The following is a 24,899-nucleotide window of genomic DNA, read 5'->3' on the forward strand; positions in this document are numbered from 1 at the left end:
TGTCCAGATTTCTCTCTTCAGATCCTTTTTTTGCATAATAGGTTTTTTTTTCCTGCAAAGTCAAACTCTCCTCCACTCCTCAGCATTCCACATTTGCACATATATCCATTTTCCATCCTTGAGACAGAAGTCACCTATTCAAATTGAAACGTTACCCCTCCTTCACTTCCCTTACTTCTAAATCCCCAAAATGCAAACCAGCACTGCCAGCTGAAAAGGACAAATCATATTACTCTTCTTGCATTCAGTGGTTTTGCATGGACCTGCTATATGATTCCAGTCCTGATCTCTCAAAAGTATGTCCTGTTTGCTGCTATAGTAAAGACAGCATACCCATATTTTTTTCTGTTCTTATTGATTTTCTGCTTTAAGAAAAAGATTGACATTTTGGAAAATAGACGCTTTATAGCAAAGGTTGATATGAGAAGATCGATACCACTAGTGTGTGTGTGTGTGTGTGTGTGTGTGTGTGTGTTCATTAGGTATGGAGCAGAATATGATTAGCCCAAAGACTGAAGCAGGGGAAACAGCTAGCCTGGTTCAGCTAAGTCCAGCTAAAAATATATGTAACAGCACCTAAAGCTGAATAACTGAGCCGCTGTATACACATTGTTTTACCGCAATTGAATAAGGACAGTTCCTGCATCCAGCCATTGTCCGCCAAGTAATAGTTGAAGCACTCCCAGCACAAATAGAGGTTTATATGTTTTTCGTATTGTTAATTAGTAAGCTTTTGAAATGTTGGACAGTGGGTAGTTATTTTTTAACTTTAGAGAGAACTAGTTGTTTCCTCTGTTTCTAATCTTTATGCTAAGCTAAGATAATCGCCTACTGGCTAGACAGTAAACATTCAGCCATGAGACGGGCATGGCACATTAGCCTGTCACTACTATTTCCTCCCATTTAGTGTATTCCTCAAAACACTTTCTATGAACAACAAAACAAAGAGCAACTGCACAACTGTACCTGTAACATTACCTTAAATGCTTCAGGGACTTATTATCAGGGTCGTTAATATTAATCACTCAGTTGTTTAGGAGAGCACCGGGGTCTAATTAGGGCAATTAAAATCAAACTGAAAGCTGTTGGCTTTTTCACAAGGTTACGCCATTCGAAGCACTGGGCCGGATGATTAACGTCCTGAGAGGGCTGTTGGCCAAAACGCAACAGAATCTCCCAGAGCAGAACTGGCCAGCTCTGGATTAAACAAAAGAGGAGCGTGTGGTTTGTCTTTGCTTGTAAAATTGAATGTTTGAGGAATTTTGACATCAGAGCTGCACAAAACTACTTCACATGTTGGTGTCTCTAAATGGGATGAAGAAATAACTGAGAAAGGTGAATTTTAACACACCAAAGTAATATACAGGATTATTTAAATATTATTTGGTGTACCTTTACTAAAGTTATGTTTTAATAATTTACATCTTCCTCATACAAGGCTGATTTACAAAAAAAATAATTCTTACTTGTGGTGGGTTGATCAACACATCTATCTCTGGGGCATGACCTCCTGTAGCCATGGGGCCTGGCGTGCAGCCAGCAGGTGAAGAATAGATCTATGACGAGGACAGGGACCTGCAGAAAAGACGGCTAGTCTGGCTGGAATAACACTAAGAGGGAGGTGGGTATGGAGTTGCTGTGGGGAAGGATTTCTGGGGGGTAGATGAGACTGGGCGAACAGTCCTAGAGGTGAAGGATAACTGGGGTGGCAGGGCCAGCTGTGGGACTCGGGTGGGGTTAGTGCAGGTGGGAGAGGGGAATAAGCAGGAGAGGGAAGGGGGGAAAGATGGCGTGCAGAGCAGCAGGAACCTGGGGAAGGACGGGGATCAGCCTTTCTCTTTCACGGTTGGGGATCCAGGAAGCCTTTTGGGTGGCATAACCTGCAGAAGAGTGGACAGGAGAGACAATATTACTGGTCTGATTTGGGGAATATATTTGCAACTGTTGGATAGTAACACACATAATGCACTGCAAACACTGAAATATACAGCTACCCACTGTCTTCCATTTAAAATTCTATGCATGTTTTTAGCAAATTTTTTCATTAAAATAAACATGTGTTGTTTTACCTTTATACAAATTATAATATTAAAAGTATGTGACTAGATCATATCATTAATCAAGCACCTAACTCTGATGTACCATGGCATTTCATTGCTGCTTCCCACCCACACGATGGCATTTGTGTATTTTTTTTTAATGAATACATTCATCTCTTACGATCCCTGTGGCGTTTCCATCAGCTGCCATGGTAATAGAGAGGGCGCTGACATGCAACAAGAGTCCCCTGTCTGGACTGAAAGCGTGGTCACAAACATGTCATCCCTGCACATTATATCTTTAGTTTTGGTGGCTTTCTCAGTGGAGTAAAGGTGAACACTGTGCACTGATCTGAATAACACTGATTTTGCCACATTCTCAACAGCATTACTTGAGACAGGAGATCTTCTAAGAATATGACACATGTCATGACACGCTCCAGTGCCTCAACTGTGATAGTTCTTCTCTTAGGGTTTAGTGTCAGGGACCCCTGAACCTCTGACAGCAACTAGCAACCATGCCATAAGCTAGCCACTCTCCACCATACAACGACGTAAAAACTATTATATGGAGACAATTTCCTGTCCGGCCGCAGTAACATTCTGGTTCTTGCCTGGAAAATGATTCCTTTAATAATTCTATGGATCATGGTGGAGTTTGTTGTCTGTTGCTGGATTGAACAGAATTTCAAAGCCTTGTTAGATATATTTTCTCACTATCTGAACATTAGTGTTGGGGGAAAAAAATGAATAAAGAGAACGAGAATCAGGATTCATTAACAAATGGACCAACTTCAGAAACACACATCTAAAACAAAGGAGCCCTTTTTGTCCCTTACCACCTAGCCCAGAGCTGTCAATCTGATATTTGCTACCCCTATATGCTGTCTGGAGAGCCCCATCATAAATTCACGTGGCATGTTTTTATCTGGCTGGTATCACCATGCCTTGGAAAACTTCCCATGAGCTATAGAGTCATAATCTTTGCTGTGTAAGAAACTACGTCGTAATGCAAATTGTATCATTTTAAAGCAGCATTAGTCGATTCTCACCCATCCAGCTGTCGCAGAACAATATAGCATTTAATTTGAGTTGGGTTTCAGTCCACTTGGTGAATTTGAGTCCAATATTCACTCTCCTTTTGGGACTGCTTTGGTCCCCATCAACTCCTCACACACTAGTTGCTCACGTTGTCTGTCTGCTGTTCGTTGCTGGGCAGGTAACGTACGGTGGGTTTATCTGAGCTTTTTCTCTGCAGCTACCTTGTACAAGTGGGAACAAGGTTAATGAGAGTGAACCAAAACAGTGAGCTAAAATAGACTGCCTGAATAGCTCAATTGGATGAGCGTCAGTCTGTGAAGCAGCACTTCTTATTCCAGTCATGCGTTTGATTCCCACCTCGGCCGACAGTGTTAAATGATTTGCTTTCAACTTTACGTGGGGGTGGTGATGAGGCAGTGGATGAGACACATGCCTTTGGTGTGAGAGACCCGGGTTCACTTCCCATTGTGACACATCAACCAGTGTTTCCCTGAGCAAGCCACTTAACCCCTAGTTGCTCTAGAGGCGTGCGACCTCTGACACATATATATAGCAATTGTAAGTCGCTTTGGATAAAGATGTCAATGTGATAATTCTCTGTGGGATCATCCCAAGATCAACCCATTACACACAGTCAATTCACGTATTGATAATATAAAAATATTGATTAGTACATTAGTGTTTTTCAGGGATTTTATTACTGTCAGATTGACTGATGGATTGCAAAAACATGTAATTTGCAACTGGTGGTGCCCTGAAGAAAAACCTTTATCTGTCAAATACTATGCCTTTAACTCTTTTATTTTCCCAGTAACATATCTTGCTACAGGCATACCTAAACTCGCTAGAGCTGGCAACTAGGGACCACTTTTTCCAGATGATGCCAAAATAGACACAGATGATTATTTTGGTTTTTAACTTGGGAGGAAAACAGGTGCCTCTTATCCATGTAAACATGCCAAGGATTGTAGGTCTGTAATTATTCTGGGCAGTGTGGGAGAGGGCAAGCCAGACAATTGTCGTTTACCATCGTCATTCACTCCAGTGAAGGTCTTTGCACTATTCACATTGTTATGTTATTCAACTAATTATGACAATCACTTGTGGTTAAGCAATAATTGACAAGTACATACTGTAGTTAAAAGCTGGGTTATTTCATGAATTAGGTGTGACGAAGCAACTATTTAAGGTTGAATGTTTTGCTATGGTATTTACAACAGTGCATGCAATGAGGAGATAAAACAAAAATAATATCAGACTGAATCAAGCATACAAGCATGTGAATATTAGATACTGTGGACATAACGAAGTCTTGGAAATTGATGGAATATAGCCAATAAATCCCAAGTGACCTACTCTGGAGCTGCTGTTTTCCCACTGTCACAATATGAAGCTCTACATCTGTCTGGGTTTTATTCAGCTGACTCATTTGCTCCCTCTGAGACATTTACAGCTGGCTCATAGTTCACATTATGCACAAGGCACTGCACAAATAAAACTCCGTTGTTGAGATGGGTCTGCAGAACAGTTTGGCGTTATCTCTTGAGCACGTATGCAATTACTATGCACAATATGGCATTATACACATTATTGTGTATACACTGTGCTGCTTCTTCGAGAACACCCTACAGTGGGATTTTGTAAGCATCACCACACTGAAATCTTTTATTTCAAGTTTTACATTTTATGTTATGTTTTACAAACGGTGCTTCTGTTTAGGCATCGTTGATTAAGTTGCAGAAGAAACCAGAGCTGCATATTATTCAGTCCATTAATGCATCATCCATGCAAATCTCATTTGTAGTTTAAATTAAGCATCTGCAGATTTGAATAGTGCAGAATCTAACTAGCTTAATAAATAATGTGCATTTCAAAGCAAATTATCTGTTCGTTGACAGCTCAATAAACAGACTGCACATCTACCAAATCCCCACATAGACCATGGAATAATCCATACAGAGCAACACCTACCACCTTTTAAATAAATTCAGCAGTATTTGTGCTGTTTCAATGTGCTATGGGAAAACTTACCCCATACACATGCTCCTTCCTACCTTACCGTGTGTCATCCTGATTGGCCACCGGTGGAGTGTGTAGTCACCTTGGCCCAACTGACCCAGCTCCTGCCCAGCCCACCACCAACTAGCTCACTGCTACAGTCATATCAAATGTCCCAAACCCCTTCCTACCAGCTGTGTAATCAGAGAGCTCTGAATGGCTCACCCTCTGAATGTGTGGAGGGGACGCTTGACATAGTGACAGACACTGATAGTGTTGTGGTGGGGGGACGGAGCAGCTGAGGAATGCCAACAGACACAAAAAAAGGAAAACAAAACCTCTGGTGAATGACAGGGCTACAATACAAATGATGGGGGTGACTCAGAACAGACCCACTTAAAATAATCAACAACATATTTCACTGCAGAAAAGAAATGCTGGTCCAAACGCTCTGTCCCGTGTGGATGAGAGGTAATGCACATGATCCTCAACTACAGAGAAACACTTAACACAAAAGGTATTACTGATGAAGTAATAGTTGTTATAAAAACTATCTGTAAGTTTTTGATTTTAATAAATCAAATTGTCAATGGGCTCAAAACTCACTTAGAAATGAAGCACACGCCTGTTTTCTCTCTTGCTTGAATCAGCCACTATTCTGCTTTTAATGTGGGGTCTCCGGGTCGGATTCAGACCTGTGCGCGCTCCCGAGCCTCTCTCGTACTACAGCGACAACGCGGCAGCTAACAACATGCAGTCCACTAACACCATTAAACAACCTGCTCACAGCAAAACACAGGCTCCACGTAAGAATACAAAACAACAGTAAAGGTTTATGTACTGAAGCCCACCAGACCAAACAGGTTCAGATGATGTTGAGTCAGAACAAAGTGAGAAACACAGAGAAAGTCACGTTAGCTCGCCTGCTAACGCCGAGCAGTTGCTGATGTTATCCGGTGCAAAGTTAGATCGCTTTAAACATCAATTAACCAACTAACGCGACCCATATTACTATCCTGTGTACCACTGATATTAAGTCAAAGTGTCAAAGCCTGCAAGAAATGATGTAAGCAAATGTGGAACAATTTGTTTACTATCATATAGTGATGCAGCCAGGAGCAGACAGCTAACGCTACATTAGCTCGGACTTACCGCTGTTTGCTTCGTAACGTTCAGTTTAGATTTATTGCCTTTTACAATACTCAGGTACATAGCTTCTCCACCTCTCAGTCGCTGTAACTAACATGACCCACATAATATACAAGCCAGAGGAAGAGCCGTCCACTGACACTACAGTAAATTTATCTACTGCGGTCTTATTATTATAAAGTGTGACACAATCTCAAACATGTCACAAAAACAACTGCATCATAGCTCTGCACATTATATCAGAAGCCAATACAGAGAGACAGAGACATACAGTAAGTGTGAATGAGAGAAAGAGGAGGATGAACTCTTAATTGGCTCAAACCAAGAGATTACTCTAAAACGGAACAGTTTGATGTGCAGAAGCAAAGATGTTTGTGTGGTTGCTGCACCAGCAGCTTGGTGTTTGTTGCACATCATTTAATCAAGGTAACCACAGTGAAGCCTATGGCAAAGTGCTTTGGTGCAGCACATTAAAAATTTAGACTACAGATGCCAAACTTATTTGTGGACAACATTTTCTCAGATTCTGAAAGTTTCAGTCTTTACTTAAGTAAACTGCGGTTCCCAGAAACAGTGCCTCTCAGGATCATCACATAAACATGGTGTGTTTGTTATGCTGTGTGGCAGGTGTGTGAGCAGCCACAGACTGTATTTTTGACCTTAGAGAAATGCTATCCAAACAGTAGATGTATTGGGACCAACATAAAAAAATGCAGGTTTAAAGCAAGAATGTCAGTAAATCAGCCTACTGAGATGAAAACTAATGGTTCACTATTATTAGTTATCCAGGACTGCTTTAGACTGTTTGGCAGTTGCTTGAATCCCTGAAGCAATCTGGAGGCCGCAGGGCATATTTATAGTTGGGCAATTGATTATTAGTAGTTACCATACAGCTGCCAGCTGGTGCTTATTGAGAACACAGGCAAGATGGCATGCCCTCAGGTATGTGTATTAGGATGTGGTCAACAAAAAAAGAAGAAAGACATCTCAGGTGATTTCACCAACTGTCCTGAATTGGATTCTCTGATCACACGTTTCAGGCTGTTAATCTCTGCAAACAGTAAATCACTGTGGCACTGAAGTACCAGAGAGTGATCAAAAACTGAACAAGAATTATTCTTGGCACCAGTGCAGAGACATCTTGCACAGTTTCACAGTACATACTGAGAAACATGGACACGACTTTTACAGTGCAGAAGGAGCGTGTAAGATCACGACTACTGCAAACCACAGTTGAACCACACTAATCAGTCAGTAACAACACTAATATTAGTTATTAATGTTGCCCTGCAGAAATTTACGCCTTAAATTAACCCTATGCGGTCATTCTGCTCTCCTAATGGCCAGAAGGTCTAAACAGGGGGCCACCATCAGTCTTAATTTACAACCACTCACACTTCTCTACTACAATCACAATGCTAGTTAACCCAAACACACAAAATTATACAATACAAGAACAATATTAAAAGCTCAGTTCACCCCAATTCCAAAAAAATAATGCTAGGTGTGCAGCCATGCCATAATTTTGCCCAGGCTTTAAGATATACACTCACTGGCCACTTTATTAGGTACACCTGGCAAGTGCCGGGGTGGACCCCCTTTTGCTTTCAGAACTGACTTCATTATTCGTGGCATACTTTCAACAAGGTGTTGGAAAAATTCCTCAGAGACTTTGGTCCATGTTGACATGATAGTATCACGCAGTTGCAGCAGATATTTCAGCAGCACATCCATGAAGCGAATCTCCCGTTCCACCACATCTCGAAGGTGCTCTATTGGATTGAGATCTAGTGACTGTGGAGACCATTGGAGTACAGTGAACTCATTGTCATGTTCAAGAAGCCAGTTAGAGATGGTTTGAGCTTTGTGACATGGCGCATGATCCTGCTGGAAGTAGCCATCAGAAAATGGTACACTGTGGTCATAAAGGGATGGACATGGTCAGCAACTATACTTAGGTAGGCTGTTGTGTTTAAATGATGCTCAGTTGGTACTAAGGGGCTCAAAGTGTGCCAAGAAAATATCCCCCACACCATTACACCACCTCCACCAGCCTGAACCGCTGATTCAAGGCAGGATGGATCTATGCTTTCATGCTGTTTACACCAAATCCTGAACCTACCATCTGGATGTTGCAGCTAAAATCGAGACTCATCCGACCAGGCAATGTTTTTCCAGTCTTCTGTTTTTGGTGAGTCTGTGAATTGTAGCCTCAGTTTCCTGTTATTAGCTGACAGGAGTGGCGCTCAGTGTGGTCTTCTGCTGCTGTAGCCCATCTGCTTCAAGGTTCGACATGTTGTGTAGAGATGGTGTTCTGCATACCTTGGTTGTAACGAGTGGTTATTTGAGTTACTGTTGCCTTGAACCAGTCTGCCCGTTCTCCTCTGACATCAACAAGGCATCCACACAACTGGCGCTCACTGGATAGTTTCTGTTTTTTGGACCATTCTCTGTAAACCCTAGAGATGGATGTGCGAGAAACAGTAGATCAGCTGCTGATCTACTGTTTCTGTCTGGTGGACCCAAAAGTAGGGCTGAAACGATTTATCGATAAAATCGATTAATAAAATGCTTCGACACAAATTCTTTGCATCGATGTTTCGTTTAATCCGTGTAACTATACAGCAGTGTCATCGCGCTTACGCTGTGAACACGTCAGGATTATAATGTAGCTGTTTGGAAAGTGGAGGAAGAGAGAGAAAATGGCGAAGGACAAAGAAGAAAGTGTCCAAAGTATGTTATTATTTCATGCTAAAGAAAACAACAACTCTGTAATGTTACCGTCCGTCCACCGTAAAACGAAACTTATGTCGCCTTGGCAACAGCACGACGGCAGCTGAACAAAAAGGTGTTCTGCCAGCGGACCACAGACAAGGTAACAGTAACAGCAACTTTAGCAATTAACTGAAATCATGATTGACTGTTGAGTTGAAGGCTAGCCAAAGTAGGCCGCAGTCCTCAGCTGAAAATGTGCACACGTGCGTTTGTTGTTCTCCTTTTTGGGCCGTGAGTTGTAACCTCACAGTCATGAGTTAACTGCGTACGGGGTGGCGCCGCCAAGCAAAAGTAGCCTACTTCTTAAACGACACATCGATGAATCGTTGAAATAATCTATCGAAGCTTCGAATACTAAAATCATCGTTAGCTGCAGCCCTACTCAAAAGCATTGACTATAATGGCCGCGAGCTCCGGCAACCGCGGCGTAACAGCATAGTATCATGATATTTGCCATACTGTATCGATAAACGGACGCCAAGTATCATTATTTTATTATATAAATTGCAGATAAAATCTATAAAATCAATAAAATCTATTGCTTTTTTAATCCACTAGAAAACTTATGTATCTTTTTAGATAAACAGATGTTGACAAAGTTTGACTTTAGGGGCCTAAATGGAAGTTGGAAAAAGGTAATAAATTGCAATATATCTCAATATATTTAAAATTGCAATAAAATCGAATCGCAACATAAATATCGTGATAATATCGTATCGTGGGGCCTCTGGTGATTCCCGCCCCTACCTTCTTCCCCATTCTGATGCACGGTTTGAACTTCAGCAAGTTGTCACATGCTTAAATTGAGCATTGAGTTGCTGCCATGAGATTAGCTGATAAGTTATTTGTGTTAACAAGCAATTGAACAGAAGAACCTAATAAAGTGGCCGGTGAGTGTATGTCACACCACTTCAACCAAGGTGACTGTATTATTATTCAAAATAACATTTATAAAAAACAACAGCAACATGTAAGAAATTATGTCCTAGTTACTCTGAATGATCCACAGATGTCCCTGTACAAAGTTCACATTAGAACTACTTTTTACAAAAACATATTATTCAGATTATGTAGAGTAAATGGGGACACTTTCTCAACCTCTTGAATTTTTAGACACACACTTTGGTCTGAACTTTGCTTTGAGTAAAATGTCTTAATAATTATTTGATCTCTTGTTTTGAAACTTGGTACACATTCACGTCCCCCTCAGGATGAATTGTATTAACTTTAGTGATCCCTTCAATTTTAAATTGTCACCATCACCAGGTCAAAAAATGTCCACTGCTTTGGTTTATGACCAAATACTACAGCTAGTTAGTTAATGATAAGATGTGCTGAGCAACTATGTAGGCTAACTCCTCTTTCTGCTTAGTTTCTAGTTTACTTTGTCAATGAGCAATGTGTAGTGAATTTATTCCAGTTTAAGTAGCAGTAGCCTATGTTAGCAATGTCTTTGTGTGCATGTTGAAATTAGCATTTAGCTCAAAGCAGAGCCACTAGCAGGCCTGTAGACTTTAATTGTATAGGGGTGGAGGCAGAAATCTCAGAGACTGAGCAACCTGAACAATTAAAAGCTATACTGTATCTGCATTATTCCCATTAAAGGATAATGTTTGTTATGTATTATGTAATTGGGGCGAGGACCCTTTATTCACTTAAAGGTAATCATCAAGGTTTATCTATTGTGCAAGAGTTTGTGTTATGTTATTATAAGCATGTAAAATGCAAAACAGAGATGGGAGTACAATAGCCTAAATATTTGGCGTCTTAGTTGACCCCTTCAGTTTATATAATAACCCTGCTGGAGGACAGGCTGTAGTTTACACAGCGTTTGAAATCCCACTCTGCTTCTTCTTGTTCAGACATAAGTTGTACAATAATCAATACTTGCACTCAATTCTGAAACTCCTTATTTATAAAACATTGAAGCTGAAAGGTGCCCGGTTACAAGAACCATCTAGGCAGCTGCTATAACACTTCAATTTTTGGAAATCCTGCAAACCACCCCTGGTTTACCCTGGTTTGCTGAGTCATTACTATGTGACCTTATCCACCTCCAGCTTCTGTTTGAACTTGAATCTCAGACTATTTCACAAGGCTCACAGATGCCCTATGGAGCTTCTGATCTTTTCTTTGAAAGAAGGCAGTGCACTTTACAGGCGAAACACTGCAGCACAACAACGACTATCAACACACTGCAATCAGTAAGCCTCCGCCTCCGGAGCGGTGCTGCTCTACCTGCCCACAACGAAGACGTCTCTGCCTCACCGTGCAGCCCTGCACCCAAACGCAACACTATACCTGCAGGGGCTGACTCTTTCGCGTTGGTTTAAAATGTTGCATCTCTGTCTGAGCAAAAAATCTAAATTCCATTACGATACCCAGTCATTTCCTTTGCTCAGGCGCTCGTGCATGTCTTTGTTGCATAGCAAGTAACAAGACAGCGACTCAGCATCATTTTGATGCCAGTGCGTAGTTGCCCACTCAAAAGTCAAAAGCTGTAACATTTGCATTTGTGACCGCCGTAGTCGTCGCTTTACCTGAGATTTCGGAGAGCAGTCCAGCGGTAGAAAAAACTAGAAGCAAGAGTTGCTGCGACTAAACACGGCTGCAGCAGCAGTACTGGTCCATACCGTAATCAAGTGAAGACACGCCACGCAGCCTGCTGGATCTGCGAAGGATGCTCAGCGTGGCCACGTGACTCTGGAGGACAACCTGCCCATCCGAAGCCACTGATTTATGGACAGCAATAGCATGCTGTCCAACCAATGTGTGGTTTGTAGTAGTCGTAATAGAGGAAGCAGCAGGAGCAGCAGTGGTAGTAGTAGAAGTAGCCTAGTAGTAGTAGTGTAGTATTTGCAACAGTGAAATGAAACTTTTACAGTAAACAAGTAAGCAGGATGCAGGTAATGCAGGCCTATTCATGCTGTGGTGCAGTGAGGTGTAGGCTGTGCAGACTTGATGCTGCCCACTTCTTTTCCTACTGTTAAGTATACAACATGCACATATTTACAAACCCACACAAACATTGTATTTATTCAATGGATAAATTACATATAAAAAATACATTTCAGTATAGCTAGGCTGTTTTTTTTTTTTTTTTTTAAATCCTAACAAAGTTCCAGCTTTTTAAATAAAAAGAAGAAGCAGCTGGTTAAATCATGAAAATATAATAAATTGTAGAATAAAAAGAAAAATTGTCACAGACCGAAGTACATACACATTTTAAAGAGAAAATGACAATTTCATCCCACACAGTAGGGAAGTGAAATCACTGCCACTGTGTGGTACAACACTTTAAAGTAAAGAGACTGACATAGTTTGGGCCGGTGTGACACCTTTCATTTTTGCCAAATATTGCAGCTTGTGTCAATTACAGTTTAAAAACCTTTCATTTGGGGTCATTAAGACATGCTCGGACCATAAACTGTATTTGCATGTTTATTTCCCGTCCTTTGTTTAATGTCCTTTCTCCGCTCTTTATCCCCTCATTTCCTGTCCCCTCTCTGCTGGCCACATTTTAAAAGAAAGTTCATGTTGTTTTTCCATGTTGCATGTTGCTAAATAAATGAGGGATAATGTAATTTCCAAAAATACAATGACACACTATAAACATCGGTGGTTGGTTGGATCACATTTAAAATGATCAAACATTGCACTCAAAATGTTGGAATTTAACCATTAACTGCAACTGATAATCAAACTCTGTATTCTGTGTGCATAATTTTAATTTTAATTAACTTTCTCTTGAAAGCAGACATTGGGACCTGGGCCGGTTTGTCCAATGGGTATTTGCGCACTTGGGGCCCAAGGGCAAGAAAAAACTTATTTTTTGTTTCCTTTTTTTAGTTTTTACATTTTAGATATTGACACTAGTAGTAGTACTCGAGACCAGTCTTAAGACCACATATTGATGGTCTTGGTCTCGTCTTGGACTCGACCGCATTTGTACTCGGTCTTGTCTCGGTCTCGGACATTGAGGACTCGGGATTTTATTTCAAGACCAGTCAAGACCGTAACTTTGGGAATATCAATAAATTGCTTTTGCATTGTCTGATTTATTTGTTAACATCCTAACTTTGATTGGAAGTAAAACATAGCCTATTGCTTCAAATGCAACCCTAATAACGACTGTCCCCCCTCCCTGCAATGTTTACCTTGATTTCAGCGCTTAGTGTTTGTATGTGCGTGTTTTAATGGGAATGTGGATCTTTCAGATCAATTTGTGAAGTACCAATGATCTCGTTCAAAATTTATTGTGTGTCATGCAATGCATAAAACTGGTCTTGGTCTTGACCCGGTCTCGCCCTCCCCCTCGATCTTGGTCTCGACTGCTCTCAGCCCCTAAAAGTCTTTGGTCTTGTCTCAGTCTCGATAAACTACGGTCTTGGTCTTGACTTGGTCTCGGTTTGGGCGGTCTTGACTTCAACACTAATTGACACCATGTATAACCAAAATAAATCACGCTAATATATTTTAATCTAAACATAATTATATTATTGGTCAACCATAAGTGTGGAAAGCACATAACAACCCGCCCCTAACGTGGGTCGTCAAATAACCCGGTGTTCTGTCGATTTATGCTAACTATCGAGATGTGCTACTTAGCGGTTCTGTGCAGGCTAGGCTGCCCCTGATATCTTAAATAAAGATGGCATAATATAGTATTTGAACATGCGTTCCATCTCTTTACAGTACACATGGAGTGAGTAGTGGTGCAATATAAAATGCTTCTGTAGTGGAAGCATAATTTGACGGGGGGGGGGGCCAGAGCAATGCAACGGTAGCATTTTTGGACAAGGCAGCATAAATCGTCAGAACACCTTTTCAGAACTTTTACAAACTGCAAACAATTGGTATAGTATTAATATTATACCATATTATAGGATTAAATCGTATGATTAAAGTCAGTTGATTAAGTTAATAGTGTCATTAGGACATGGGTCTTCAATTTAAGCCATTAGCCAATGTTTTATCCATCTAACATTATCTATGGAGCTGAGCTGTTCACATCTGGTTAAATCATTTAAAAGAACAAAACCAAACAGGCCAGGTTTTAACAGGTAATGTCACCCAATAAGCCGACACCTCTGGTAGGTTATGCGTTTGAGTTAAACCTATAGAGATGTCCTGTCCTTTGATTATAAATCAAATCTGTCAAGTGGGGAGTGTGTAGTAGGTGTTTTTAAGGACTGATTCTGGAGCAACATATCTAAAGTCACTTTTTAAAAGGAGACAACATCAAACTCTTGCTGATTGTCTTGCATTATAAGATTCAGTCAATTTATTTATTTTGTTTTATTATTTCATAGCAGGTCCATCAGCCTCCACCTCTACCTCCATCATTGGTATCATCCAAGAAGCTGACAGTGCTGGAAAGTTTAGACCTACATCACCAATAACTAAACGATTACTCACCTCTAGGAACACCCAATGTATGAACATGTCAACTTACTAAAATTACTTATTTTCTTTGTCAATCTCCCTCATAGGTCTGTGCCTGTTGAAGTGGAGAGCAGTACCATCGTGGCACCACCACACCTGTCTCTCCAGTTTCTACGCCTCCAGTGGATCCAGCTGACCGGACATCAGTCCTTAATGACCAGTTACACGCTGATGTGGTAAAACGAAACATTTAGACTTTTCCGAAAAGACACTCAGACAGTAAAAGTCATATAGTGACAACGCCCGACAGTCATAGCTATGACTAAATTTTGAATGGGGCTCCCGAAGGCCTAGGGCCGGCTCAGACTTTACAGTAAAGAGACTGTGCGACACCTTTCATTATTACCAAATATTGCAGCTTGTTGAGGGGCCTTGTGTCAATTACAGTTTAATTACCCCTTTGGCTCTCCACAGCTGCCAAACTCACTAACGTTTGTGTTGGATGAGGTGGAAAATATTCATGGATTCGAACAAATCCTATCTGAGCTTGAAACACTCTGAATCTACAGTGGGATGTGCTTAAAAATATCAAACTTCCTGCTCTGGAACTGACAGTGATGTTCAAATGTTCAGTCAGTTGCCTTCTCCCCCACCCACTCACTCACATACTAAAATCTCTGCAAAGTAGTCACCAAATGGCCTCTATTACAGTACTATCTGTGCCAGCTCGGTTCAGAAATTCAAAGATGTATTTATAAAATAATAAAATAAGACAATGTTCAGTTTCATGACCTATTCTTGGAATGGATTCGCTTACAATACTAACAAAAGTTAACAACATGGCTTGCCCTCTGGCCTAAAAGTTGCACAACAGTATGAGCTCAAACTAAGAGAGTTGCAATCTACAGAAAAATCTAAATCATGAACTACCCAAAGGTTTAATTCATTAAACGACAAATAAGAAAAGTGTTGCCATAAATGTATGGCTAGGAATCAAACGGAGACGAATGAAATAACAACAACTAGATGTGAACAACATTGTCCTTAACTGAAATAAAAATAAAAACGAGGCTTTACAAAAAAACGATAAACTAAAACTGTATTGTAGGTTTGCAAAACTAACTAAAATGAAAGAGTAAATTTCCTTAGTTTTCGTTTATTTATTAATTTAATAGGGTTAGGAGGAGGAGAGCCTCATGTAACGTTAGGGGGAGGCTAACTAAGTCGGGGAGACCCAGGTAGTTGGTGGGATTTGAACATGTTTTACATTATCTTTTATATACATGTATACAAACTAATATGAATGCAACAACTGCACAGAGCTGTGTTTAGTTTGTGTTGCAGGTAGTGAGTCACTGTCTTGGTGGTTTTTCTTTCCTTGTTCTGTTCTGTTCTGATGGTCTGGCTCAGAGCTCATGGAGCTAGTACACTGATTGTTAGATCCCCTAGTGTTTTATGGGCTCATTGATATCTCAGCCAACCTGTCTCTTGTGCTTCACATTGATTTAATACCTATTTTTTGATTAATAAAGGTTTAGATTTTAATACTACAACAACTTTCCAGTCATACTTGCCTTCAGGATATAGGGACCTGTTTCTTAGCTGTCCATCAATGGTATTTCACCTATTTAACCAAGAATAATAGAGCTAGAGACTGATGTAATGAATTTCATGGGACCACTGTAGGATTAGGGTAGTTTGCTCTCCGGGTTTTCTGTGTGTAGGTTAGAAATTATACTGTAAATTGCATGTGCTTCATTTTTTGTAGTATTTATTTAGACAATTTGTTAGTACTTCAAATATATTTGCTTAGTGTTTGGGCCCATATGTACAAGCTTCAGATAGCTTTAAAAAGGGAATCCCCTTTTCACAAATCTGCATTATTTCTAATGATTGTACTTGTATTGTAATGTTTAGTGAAAAAACTAAACTGAACTGAGCTTGGCATCCAAAGACTAAAACTAACACTGAAACTAATTTAAACTTTAAACTAAACATTTTCAAAAAATAAAAACTAAACCAGCAAAACCCACGTTAAAAACTAAGTAAAAAATTACTGAAATTGAAAACAAAAAGTCAAAACGAAATAAAAAAAATCATGAATCATTCAAAACTAAAATAACCTTGACCTAACCTCAGGGCTTACGACATCAGCAAAACTATAAGACACACTCACACTCTCATAAGTGAGAGTTCAGCCATGGCAGTTTTGTCTTTAACTACCACAACCAGTAACAAATACATTTGTTAGATTGTCCCAGCTGAAAAAACACAGCTGCCCACAGTCAATTATCAAATGCATTTTGATGTTTGTCAAGTGGTTTAAACTTGCCAGATGCAGTCTGACTGAACCAGATGACATATTGTTTAGAAAGTGACATCTCTGTTATCTATTGGAGGTGATGTATTGGTAGGAGACCAGAAAACAAGAGCTGCACATTTATATTAAACTGTACAGCTGCATGCTGACGTTACGTTTAAGTTATACAGATCCAGCTGGCAGCTAAGACAACACTGGGAAATCTTAAAGTGGCAGGTCATCAACCATGTGTCAGTTTACTATCAACGTCAGTATGATCTGCACACAAACCTTTTCAGACGCTGATGTAAAACAGAAATAATATTGATAGTTCAATACATTCCCGAAAGCAATGTTTCAGTGATTGTTCAGCTTCAATGTCCGACCTTTTGTCAGGCTCTGCCAGGCAGATAAGCGATTCTTTTTCCTCCCTGTGAGTCTCGATTAACATCTTGAACTGTCACAGCAACAGAAAGTTGTGCTTAAAATAAACACCCACCTAATAAACAAATAAAAATGTAAAAACATTATGTGAGGCATAGTTAACCAAGTAAAAGAAAATAAATGCAACAGACAATCTGCTATTCATGCATGGAACAAATGCACTAATATGCAATATGGCTTTGCTCCACTAGAGGGTGCTCTGATTTCAACTATAAAATGACAAGACACATTGTAAACCTCACTTGTGTATGAGTGTGTGAGCATAATTAACTAAAAGGTTGCTTAGAAGCTTATGATGCTATAGAAATAAAAAGGAAACACCATATGAATTCCAATGGGAAAGGAAAGAGTAAAACTTCCCAGGAGAAGGAGAACAAGCCTTAATGCATTTTAACATTTGAAGACCAAACACGTTTTGCATTATTCTTCAGACTAGGGCATCCTGTCAAGAAAGGAAGACGGATTATGTGACAGGCTTTATAATGGTGTCAGGAAACCCTGTTAATGTTTACATTTGAAAGATGTTTAAATCTGCAAGACAGACGTTTCACAGCTGGAGGATCGTCCAGATGGAACATTTTCCACTGCCATTATTTGTTAAACACAGAGAGACAGAGAGAATTTGTAACGTTTAGTTCCTGTGGAAGCAGGGATGTCTCTTGTGACGGGTTTCATGCGTTGAATTCAGTTCGATTTGATGATGATGATGACACTCTTCCCTGCCTCTGCACCAGTTTAACTGGATGAACGCCATCTGAATATTGTTACAATATCAAACATGAAAGCAGAGGGTGGGATAAAGAGCCAAAGAAGAGAGATCAGGTGTTGCTTAAGTGACCTCAGACAGACTTCCTTGGGTGCTCATTTGGCTCCCTCAGTATCTGAGACTCAGACCTTGAGGCCCAGGGGCTGTTTGTCATTGATTACAGACCTGAGACCATTTATTTCACTTTGTTCAAATACCTTTCTTCTAAGGAAAGATTCAGTGACAACTAAGTTTTTCAGACCTGTTGAGCTCTGGAGTACTGCTGCAAACCTGTGGCAACTTAACTTTTACCCAGAGTTTTGTCTTTTCCATTTTTATTTTTTAAAGTTTTATTGCATAAGTGCAATTGCAATCAACATCTCATTCACTGCCCACCCCTCCCTTTCCAAGCGCGTAGGAGAAGCTACGGTGGCTGACACGCTCTGTCAGCTCTTGTACTAAATATTACGTTTGGTCCTCTATTTGACTTCCAACAAACCAGACGACTACTACTATTATTACTACTTCTTCGAACGTATTCAGCGCAGTGACGAAGCACACTCTGTAGAGCAGTTTGTCCATTTGGGCTACTGTAGAAACATGGCAGCGCAACATGGCAACTTTCATGTAAGAGGACCCGCGGAGTTTGTAGATATAAATGGCTCATTCTAAGGTAATAAAAACATAACGGTTCATTCTGTAAGGTCTTTATATAGAACTGAAAACATAGTTATGTATATTTTATTGCATTTCTGTCAATAGGTCCTTCTAAATATTACACACTGGACCTCAAAAGCTGCGCTATCAGTATATGTGTGTATATATATATGTATGTGTGTGTGTGTGTGTGTGTATATATATATATATATATTTATTTTTATCAGTGATGGATCAATTGACTGTTCAATGTAAAGGTGGTCACTCATTGTAATAAACCCGCAGAGAGTTAGCACCCACCAAACTCCCCTCTGCTCTGGAGCCCTTCAGCCTGTATGAAAGAAGTGGACGTAGTCACCATTATGTCACCTATTGGTTTGAGGAGAAGGTGGAGCAAGGTGGTGCATCCATAATTCATGATAACTGATAACTGGGATGCTAATTTTGGCTAGCAAAAAACAAGCTTAAAAAGAAATGTACTTACCGGAAAAATGAACAGCCAACTCCGAAATAAGCTTTTTTTAACGGCGCTGGTCAGATTTACACAGTTGCAGTTTATACAAGTGGCCTCAACGCAATGTACTCTAGCTGGCCAGCACCAAATGGCAGACTAAGTTAGTAACTAGCTGGTGAACATAGTGAAGCATTCAGCAGCTAAAGAGTCCGGTATTTCTCTCAGGAGCTTGTTAACAAAACAGGGCTAATAGGAGTCAGGTAGCCAATCACATGACTGAAATGAATGCTAATGTTGCTCTGTTTGGAAGCTGTTTGCTTTTGTCTTTGCTAACAAGTGGGCAAAATCAATCATTAACCAATTAAAGTGATATCCCCCTAGTATTTTTGCCACTATAAAATTAATTGACAGCGCTCTAAATATTCATTATTGCAATAGAAATAGAAGTTTTACTGACTGTATTAGTAGTGTACATAACCAAGAGAAGCAATGCAATTTTTGTGTAGTGCAACGCAATATTTCATAGCTATAAAGCAGTGTTAACAAGATGTGTCCACACTGCCACACCGTGTTCAATCACCTGGAAGATTGTTCATTAGCACTATTAACATGCTAAATGTTTCAAATTAGATAGTATGAAATTGTTAATGAGGTGTTTTGGGTTGTAACATTGCACTAATCATTCACTGCTGGCAGGGTTTTGAGGCTGATGCAGGTGATTGGTTTGAGGCCAGTCGTATTATTAGTAACATGAATTATTAGCCTACATATTGTTCTCCTATTGTGAATAATGGCATTGAGACATTTCTAGCCTTTCAATTTTTCTATAAATTGGTACCATTCATTTCATCTAGAGTATTAACTCAATTAATTCAAAGTAAAGTAGTGCATGTTTCCTTAAAAAAAAACAATGGCCACCATTTAAATGAATTGGAAATGCTGATTTGTAGAGCGTAATGCTTGTACACGCCTGTGCTTGAAAATGGTGAAGCCAAAGCAGACATTTTGAAAGGAAGTTGGCAGGATCGGGCCTGCAAATGTGCAGATGATGAACAGCTTGCCCCTTGGGAGCCTGGTTCAACAGCGCTGAACATCTTAAAGGGACAGTCTAACAGCTGACAAGATGAATTGTGATCTAGCACGTGCATCCAAAGTATCATGAAAGAAATGTGCATTAGACTCTGATCCTAAATTAGAAAAGAAAACAGACAAAGTCTTTGTGGGTAGAAATAATCATTAAATCAACCCAAATCACAGAAAAAAAAAAACTAGGGGAAGAAGAAGCTCTGTGAAAATAAAGGACACAACCCACAACAGGCAGAGGGCAGGCTCACCCTGAGAAGCAAAGGGGAAAGCTGTGGTGAGCCACACAACGCAGGGAGTAGAACAGTAGAAGAACGGTAACATGGCTTACGACTTAGCAAACAACATCTGTGATGTTTCAACTCCCACAAAGACCCAAAGGATTTGAGAGGTCTAAAAACAGAACAACTGAATGCTCTGTTGAATGGTACACCTAAGTTTTTTAACCTACATAAGATCACATTTCCCTCAGGAGAGTTACCCAGAAGTCCTAAAACAATGCGTATCGGCTATCTTAATTCTTATTTCCTCAGTTTTTTCTTTGTGTTGCATCAGTGACATTCTCCCATGCTAAATTAAAAGTTAAAGAACCAACTGTTTTAGGAGGATGTGTTGTTAAATGACCCAGATCACCAACACAAATACTTAAAATTCCCGAAAGATCCAATTCACTGCACAGCACCCTGCTGAATGCAAACAGATACTGACCACATGACAGTTAAACATGACTTCTGTACAGTTTGTATAAATACATTTTGATATATGGAGCCCCAAAAATGACAAAAAGTAGTTATATGTAAATTATAGACTGTACCTAACAACATCCATATATAATATTGTTAGTTAAATATAGAAAAGTGCGTTACCTTGCTGGCTAGAACGCTTTAGCAACTGTTTACGAGACTTTACACAAGTATGCAGGACATGGATGATTATGAATGGGCTGAAGCTACGTAGCTAACTGAAAATGCTGGTGCACCCCCATCCCCTGGACATATGGACACATATTGGTGTCATATGAGAAAAAATACATTGTGAAATTTGGAGGGGGAAATAGGGAATAGAGAAAATGACTAAATGTGTGGCAAAGCCATAAAAATAGGCAAATGAAGGAGATTAAGTTTCATTTTCTATTATCAACTGAGGGATAGTGCTTAAAAAAAGACAATATAAGAAACTTTTCTCTTTTTATGTAATCACTTTTAATTTTGGCTTCTTTGAAAACCTGCTGCCTTTTCTCTGTTTAGTATATGGCCACTTAAATTGCTCATTGTATCTTTAAAATGTATCTGCTTATGTCAGTCCAGGCATAACAAGAAACATTTGTTGACCTCTGTGTATTTTATGAGTGAACCCAAATTGTAGGGGACATTGATGTGCAATGCCGAAAGCTACTTTAAAGTGCAACTTTTCCCCCACATGTGAGCCATACATCAAGGCATCTGCTGGATTTTGACAGTTTTTATTGGGATGGCAGTATAAAGGCCCAACTCCTGCATAAACACAAACCCAGACACATCTACATAGAGGAAAACATGGCCTGCTGCCAGAGAGGAACTGTGTAAACATTGTCAAACTACACCAATATCTGCTCTGGCTAAACAAGGCTAAACAAGTAGCTGATCCAGCCTCTATCTAGCAGCCACCAAACACTGGAAATTGTCATGTCAGTCTTAGGAAGTGCTCGTGCTGAACAGAAGAAGAAGAAGAATGATAGCGTCAGTTTAGAGAAATCTTTCTTGGCATTACTGTTTTGTGCTGCTGTCTTCCTAAAATGGACTTCACACATGCAGCACACACCTCAGACTAACCCCACACCCTCCACATGTTGCTGTACTATATTTCCGCCCCTTATGCCTTTGTACCGTAACCAACTCCAGAGAATGTGACTCAGCAGTTAAACTTTACAGAGGTTAAACTGATTCATCCTTCGCCAGACTCGGGGAGTCCAGCCCGGGTCCCTGCGTCTCCAGGAAACAAGGATAATTAGCTCAGCCTTTGCAGTCTGATGTAGTGATCAGTTCTGAGCACTGAGGGCATCGTCGAGCGTTCATCTTGAATAGGGGGCTTCCTTCTGCACTCTCTCTTGAGCCCTCCTTTCCTGCACATGTGCATTCTCAACCTTTTCACAGCACAAGCTCAAAGTACACATCATTCAATCAAAAATAAAATAAAAACATGACTTTAAATATGCTCTGTATTTGGTTTAAAAACATCCGCAGCATAATTGATGTATTTATTACAAAACAAATGGTTTCTGATAAAACACCAAAAAAACAAACACAGCCGAGCTCGTCAGTTTAGGCTATGAGTAGGAGGATAACACAACCTGTATTTGGAAGGAAGAGACTCGCAAAAACATGTTAAGGTGCTCCAAGGTGGAAGACTTGTCCACTGTGGATGTTTCAATGTTTCAAGCGCACATTTTGAAAGCATGGAAATATGTGTTACTTACATGTCTAGGCTCAAGAAAGGCATATTAGGGGAACAGTGGACATCTAAAAGGAAAGACAGCCTTGAGACATAAATAGATTAATAAATATCCTTTCCGGTGTCATAGCCACCTGGCCAAATGATGCTTTAATTCCTGAGTTGTGATTTTAATATGTGCAGTATTTGAGTTTCAGGGGAATCTGGAGTGCCACATAAATATTCATCTAGCTCCTCATTGAAGCTGTTTGATGTTTACACTGAGAATATAAAAATATTCAAACTCTAAACTGACGCTTTCTGTCAGAGGTCGCACGTCTCTGGAGCAACTAGGGGTTAAGTGTCTTGCTCAGGGACACAATGGTAGATGGGTCACAGTGGGGGATTGAACCCGGGTCTCTCACACCAGAGGCATGTGTCCTATCCACTGCCCTATCACCACCCTAGACTCCATGTTTTTTTATGGCTGCACCATTCCAACCAATGCAAATGTTCTTGTCCATCATTTTATACGAATTTCCCCAAAAGTCAGTCTGACACATTTGGTATTTTTGGAAACTTTGGGAATAATAACATTTTGTAGTGAGTGTGCACTGACCAGTCAATCCACTGCTGCCAGAACATTGTCCCAGCAGGACAGCGGGAGTGAAGAGCACATATTTGTACTGGGCTCTTTCTGTTGTGCATGTACACATACATGCAATTGTGGGCATGCATGCACGTGCATATGCAAGAGGATACATTTTTTTCTGCAGATACTACATCTATAAATGTGAATCTATGCATGCACATGTGTAGATTATTGTGTGTGTGTGTGTGTGTTGTTGCATGTCTGCATGCTTATATGTATGTTTGCGTTTAGATAAACTACTGCATATGATGTTGTTATTATTTCTTAGGGTTAGTGGGAGAGTTGTGGAGAGACAGTCCTTCAGAACATGTCAGACTTGCAAAGTGAAGAACCTGGCTTCACTCCAAACTCATTCTAGCAGAACTCATATCAGTCGTGAACACACCAACAATTCAAATGTTGGCCTATGCCACAAAAACGTATAATTTTTGCTGAAAATTACATATTTAATTATGAGTTAATAACTGTTAATTGTAATGATGTCAAAACAGGTCCGCTGTGTAAATGTCTGTAATTAAATCAGGGAATATTCCATTTGAGGTGAAGTCATTCAAATGCAGAGAACACATTTACTTTTAAACTTAAATAAATCTGATTTATCTGCATAGAAGATAAAACAACACGCTGAGCTTCTCTCTGTTTGTTTGAAGCTTTACAAGTCAGTACAAGATGAGGAAGGTGTACTCCATGAATATTTGGGAAGGAAACTCAACACATCATCAGTGTCTCACAAAGCAGAAGATGACAAGAGACGAACACGCGGATCACTGCAGGCAGGGTCGAGGCAGGCAAACACGCCTCGCCTGCACCAACCACAACCCCACACGGTTGAATAAATGACTTTTTGAAGAGCTGTCATTACTCACCTATCAGGTATTTGCAACATTACCTGCCTGAGGTTAGCTTTCCTTCTCCATCACTCAGCTCTATAGCAAAGGAGAGTCATTCTGCTTTAAGGCTTCTGTATACATTTAAGGGTGTCTGCACAGGCACGCAGCAGGCATGTTGCAAAGAATATAACAGATACTGTTGTCATAGGAGTCAAGGGAGGTTGAGGTGAAAACTTTCGTACTGATGCTGTTTGGAATAGCATTATATCTTTTGTACAACTATGACTTACTCGCAGGCTGAGGCTAAGATGTAGTTTCAGGGTCCCCTTTATAGTTATATCAGAGATAACTCCGATATAACTATACCACATAAAGAGTTTCCTTTTGCATTGATGGTATTTTGGTTGTACAAAGGTCGCTTTGTAACTTGTCCTTGTGAAATGCTTCACATAGATTTCCTAAACTCTGGTTCTTTTTCCCCTAAGGAAATTATACATCGTTCCTCTTGACTCATAGACCTCAGAGTGATAAATTACTCTGGTACATTCCAGTTTGGGCTGGAGGAGACCCCCACTCACCAGACACACAGGGGTGGTTTACCCATCTGTAGCGACTGGAATATGAGGGCCATTTACACCCCCCCCCCAGCTGTGGAAAGAAAAGGCTCACATCCTAATAAAAGTGTGACATCACCAGAGTATGCATTTGTTTTAATACCTAGTGATTATCTCTGTTTTGCAGACTAAAACTTTCTCATAAGAAACAGGCTCCAGCTTCTTTCCCTTTCCTTTGACAACTTTTCTTTCCTAGTTCCAGATAAAAAAAAATATACAAAAACAAATCGCTATGGTTCAGACATTCTCTCATAATTTTAGTTTAATGCTATCAGAGTTGTGTCAGAACATTGTCGACATAAAAAGGTTTAGTGCAAAAAATGTG

General features: G+C 40.1%; 1 protein-coding gene across 1 annotated transcript in view; it reads right to left on the bottom strand.

Annotated features, from left to right (window-relative positions):
- Positions 1-11,678, bottom strand: part of slc4a3 (solute carrier family 4 member 3) — a 66,854-nt gene extending 55,176 nt beyond the window's left edge. Inside the window, exons 1-2 of the mRNA XM_046054103.1 lie at positions 11,543-11,678; positions 1,467-1,880 (exon numbers count right to left, since the gene is read on the bottom strand). Of these exons, the coding sequence (XP_045910059.1) occupies positions 1,467-1,520 (54 nt within the window). The 5' untranslated portion in view covers positions 1,521-1,880; positions 11,543-11,678. The remainder of the gene's footprint in view (positions 1-1,466; positions 1,881-11,542) is intronic.
- Between the last annotated feature and the right edge of the window lie 13,221 nt (positions 11,679-24,899).

This window comes from Micropterus dolomieu, linkage group LG07 (assembly GCF_021292245.1).
Source record: "Micropterus dolomieu isolate WLL.071019.BEF.003 ecotype Adirondacks linkage group LG07, ASM2129224v1, whole genome shotgun sequence".
NCBI classification, from domain to species: Eukaryota; Metazoa; Chordata; class Actinopteri; order Centrarchiformes; family Centrarchidae; genus Micropterus; species Micropterus dolomieu.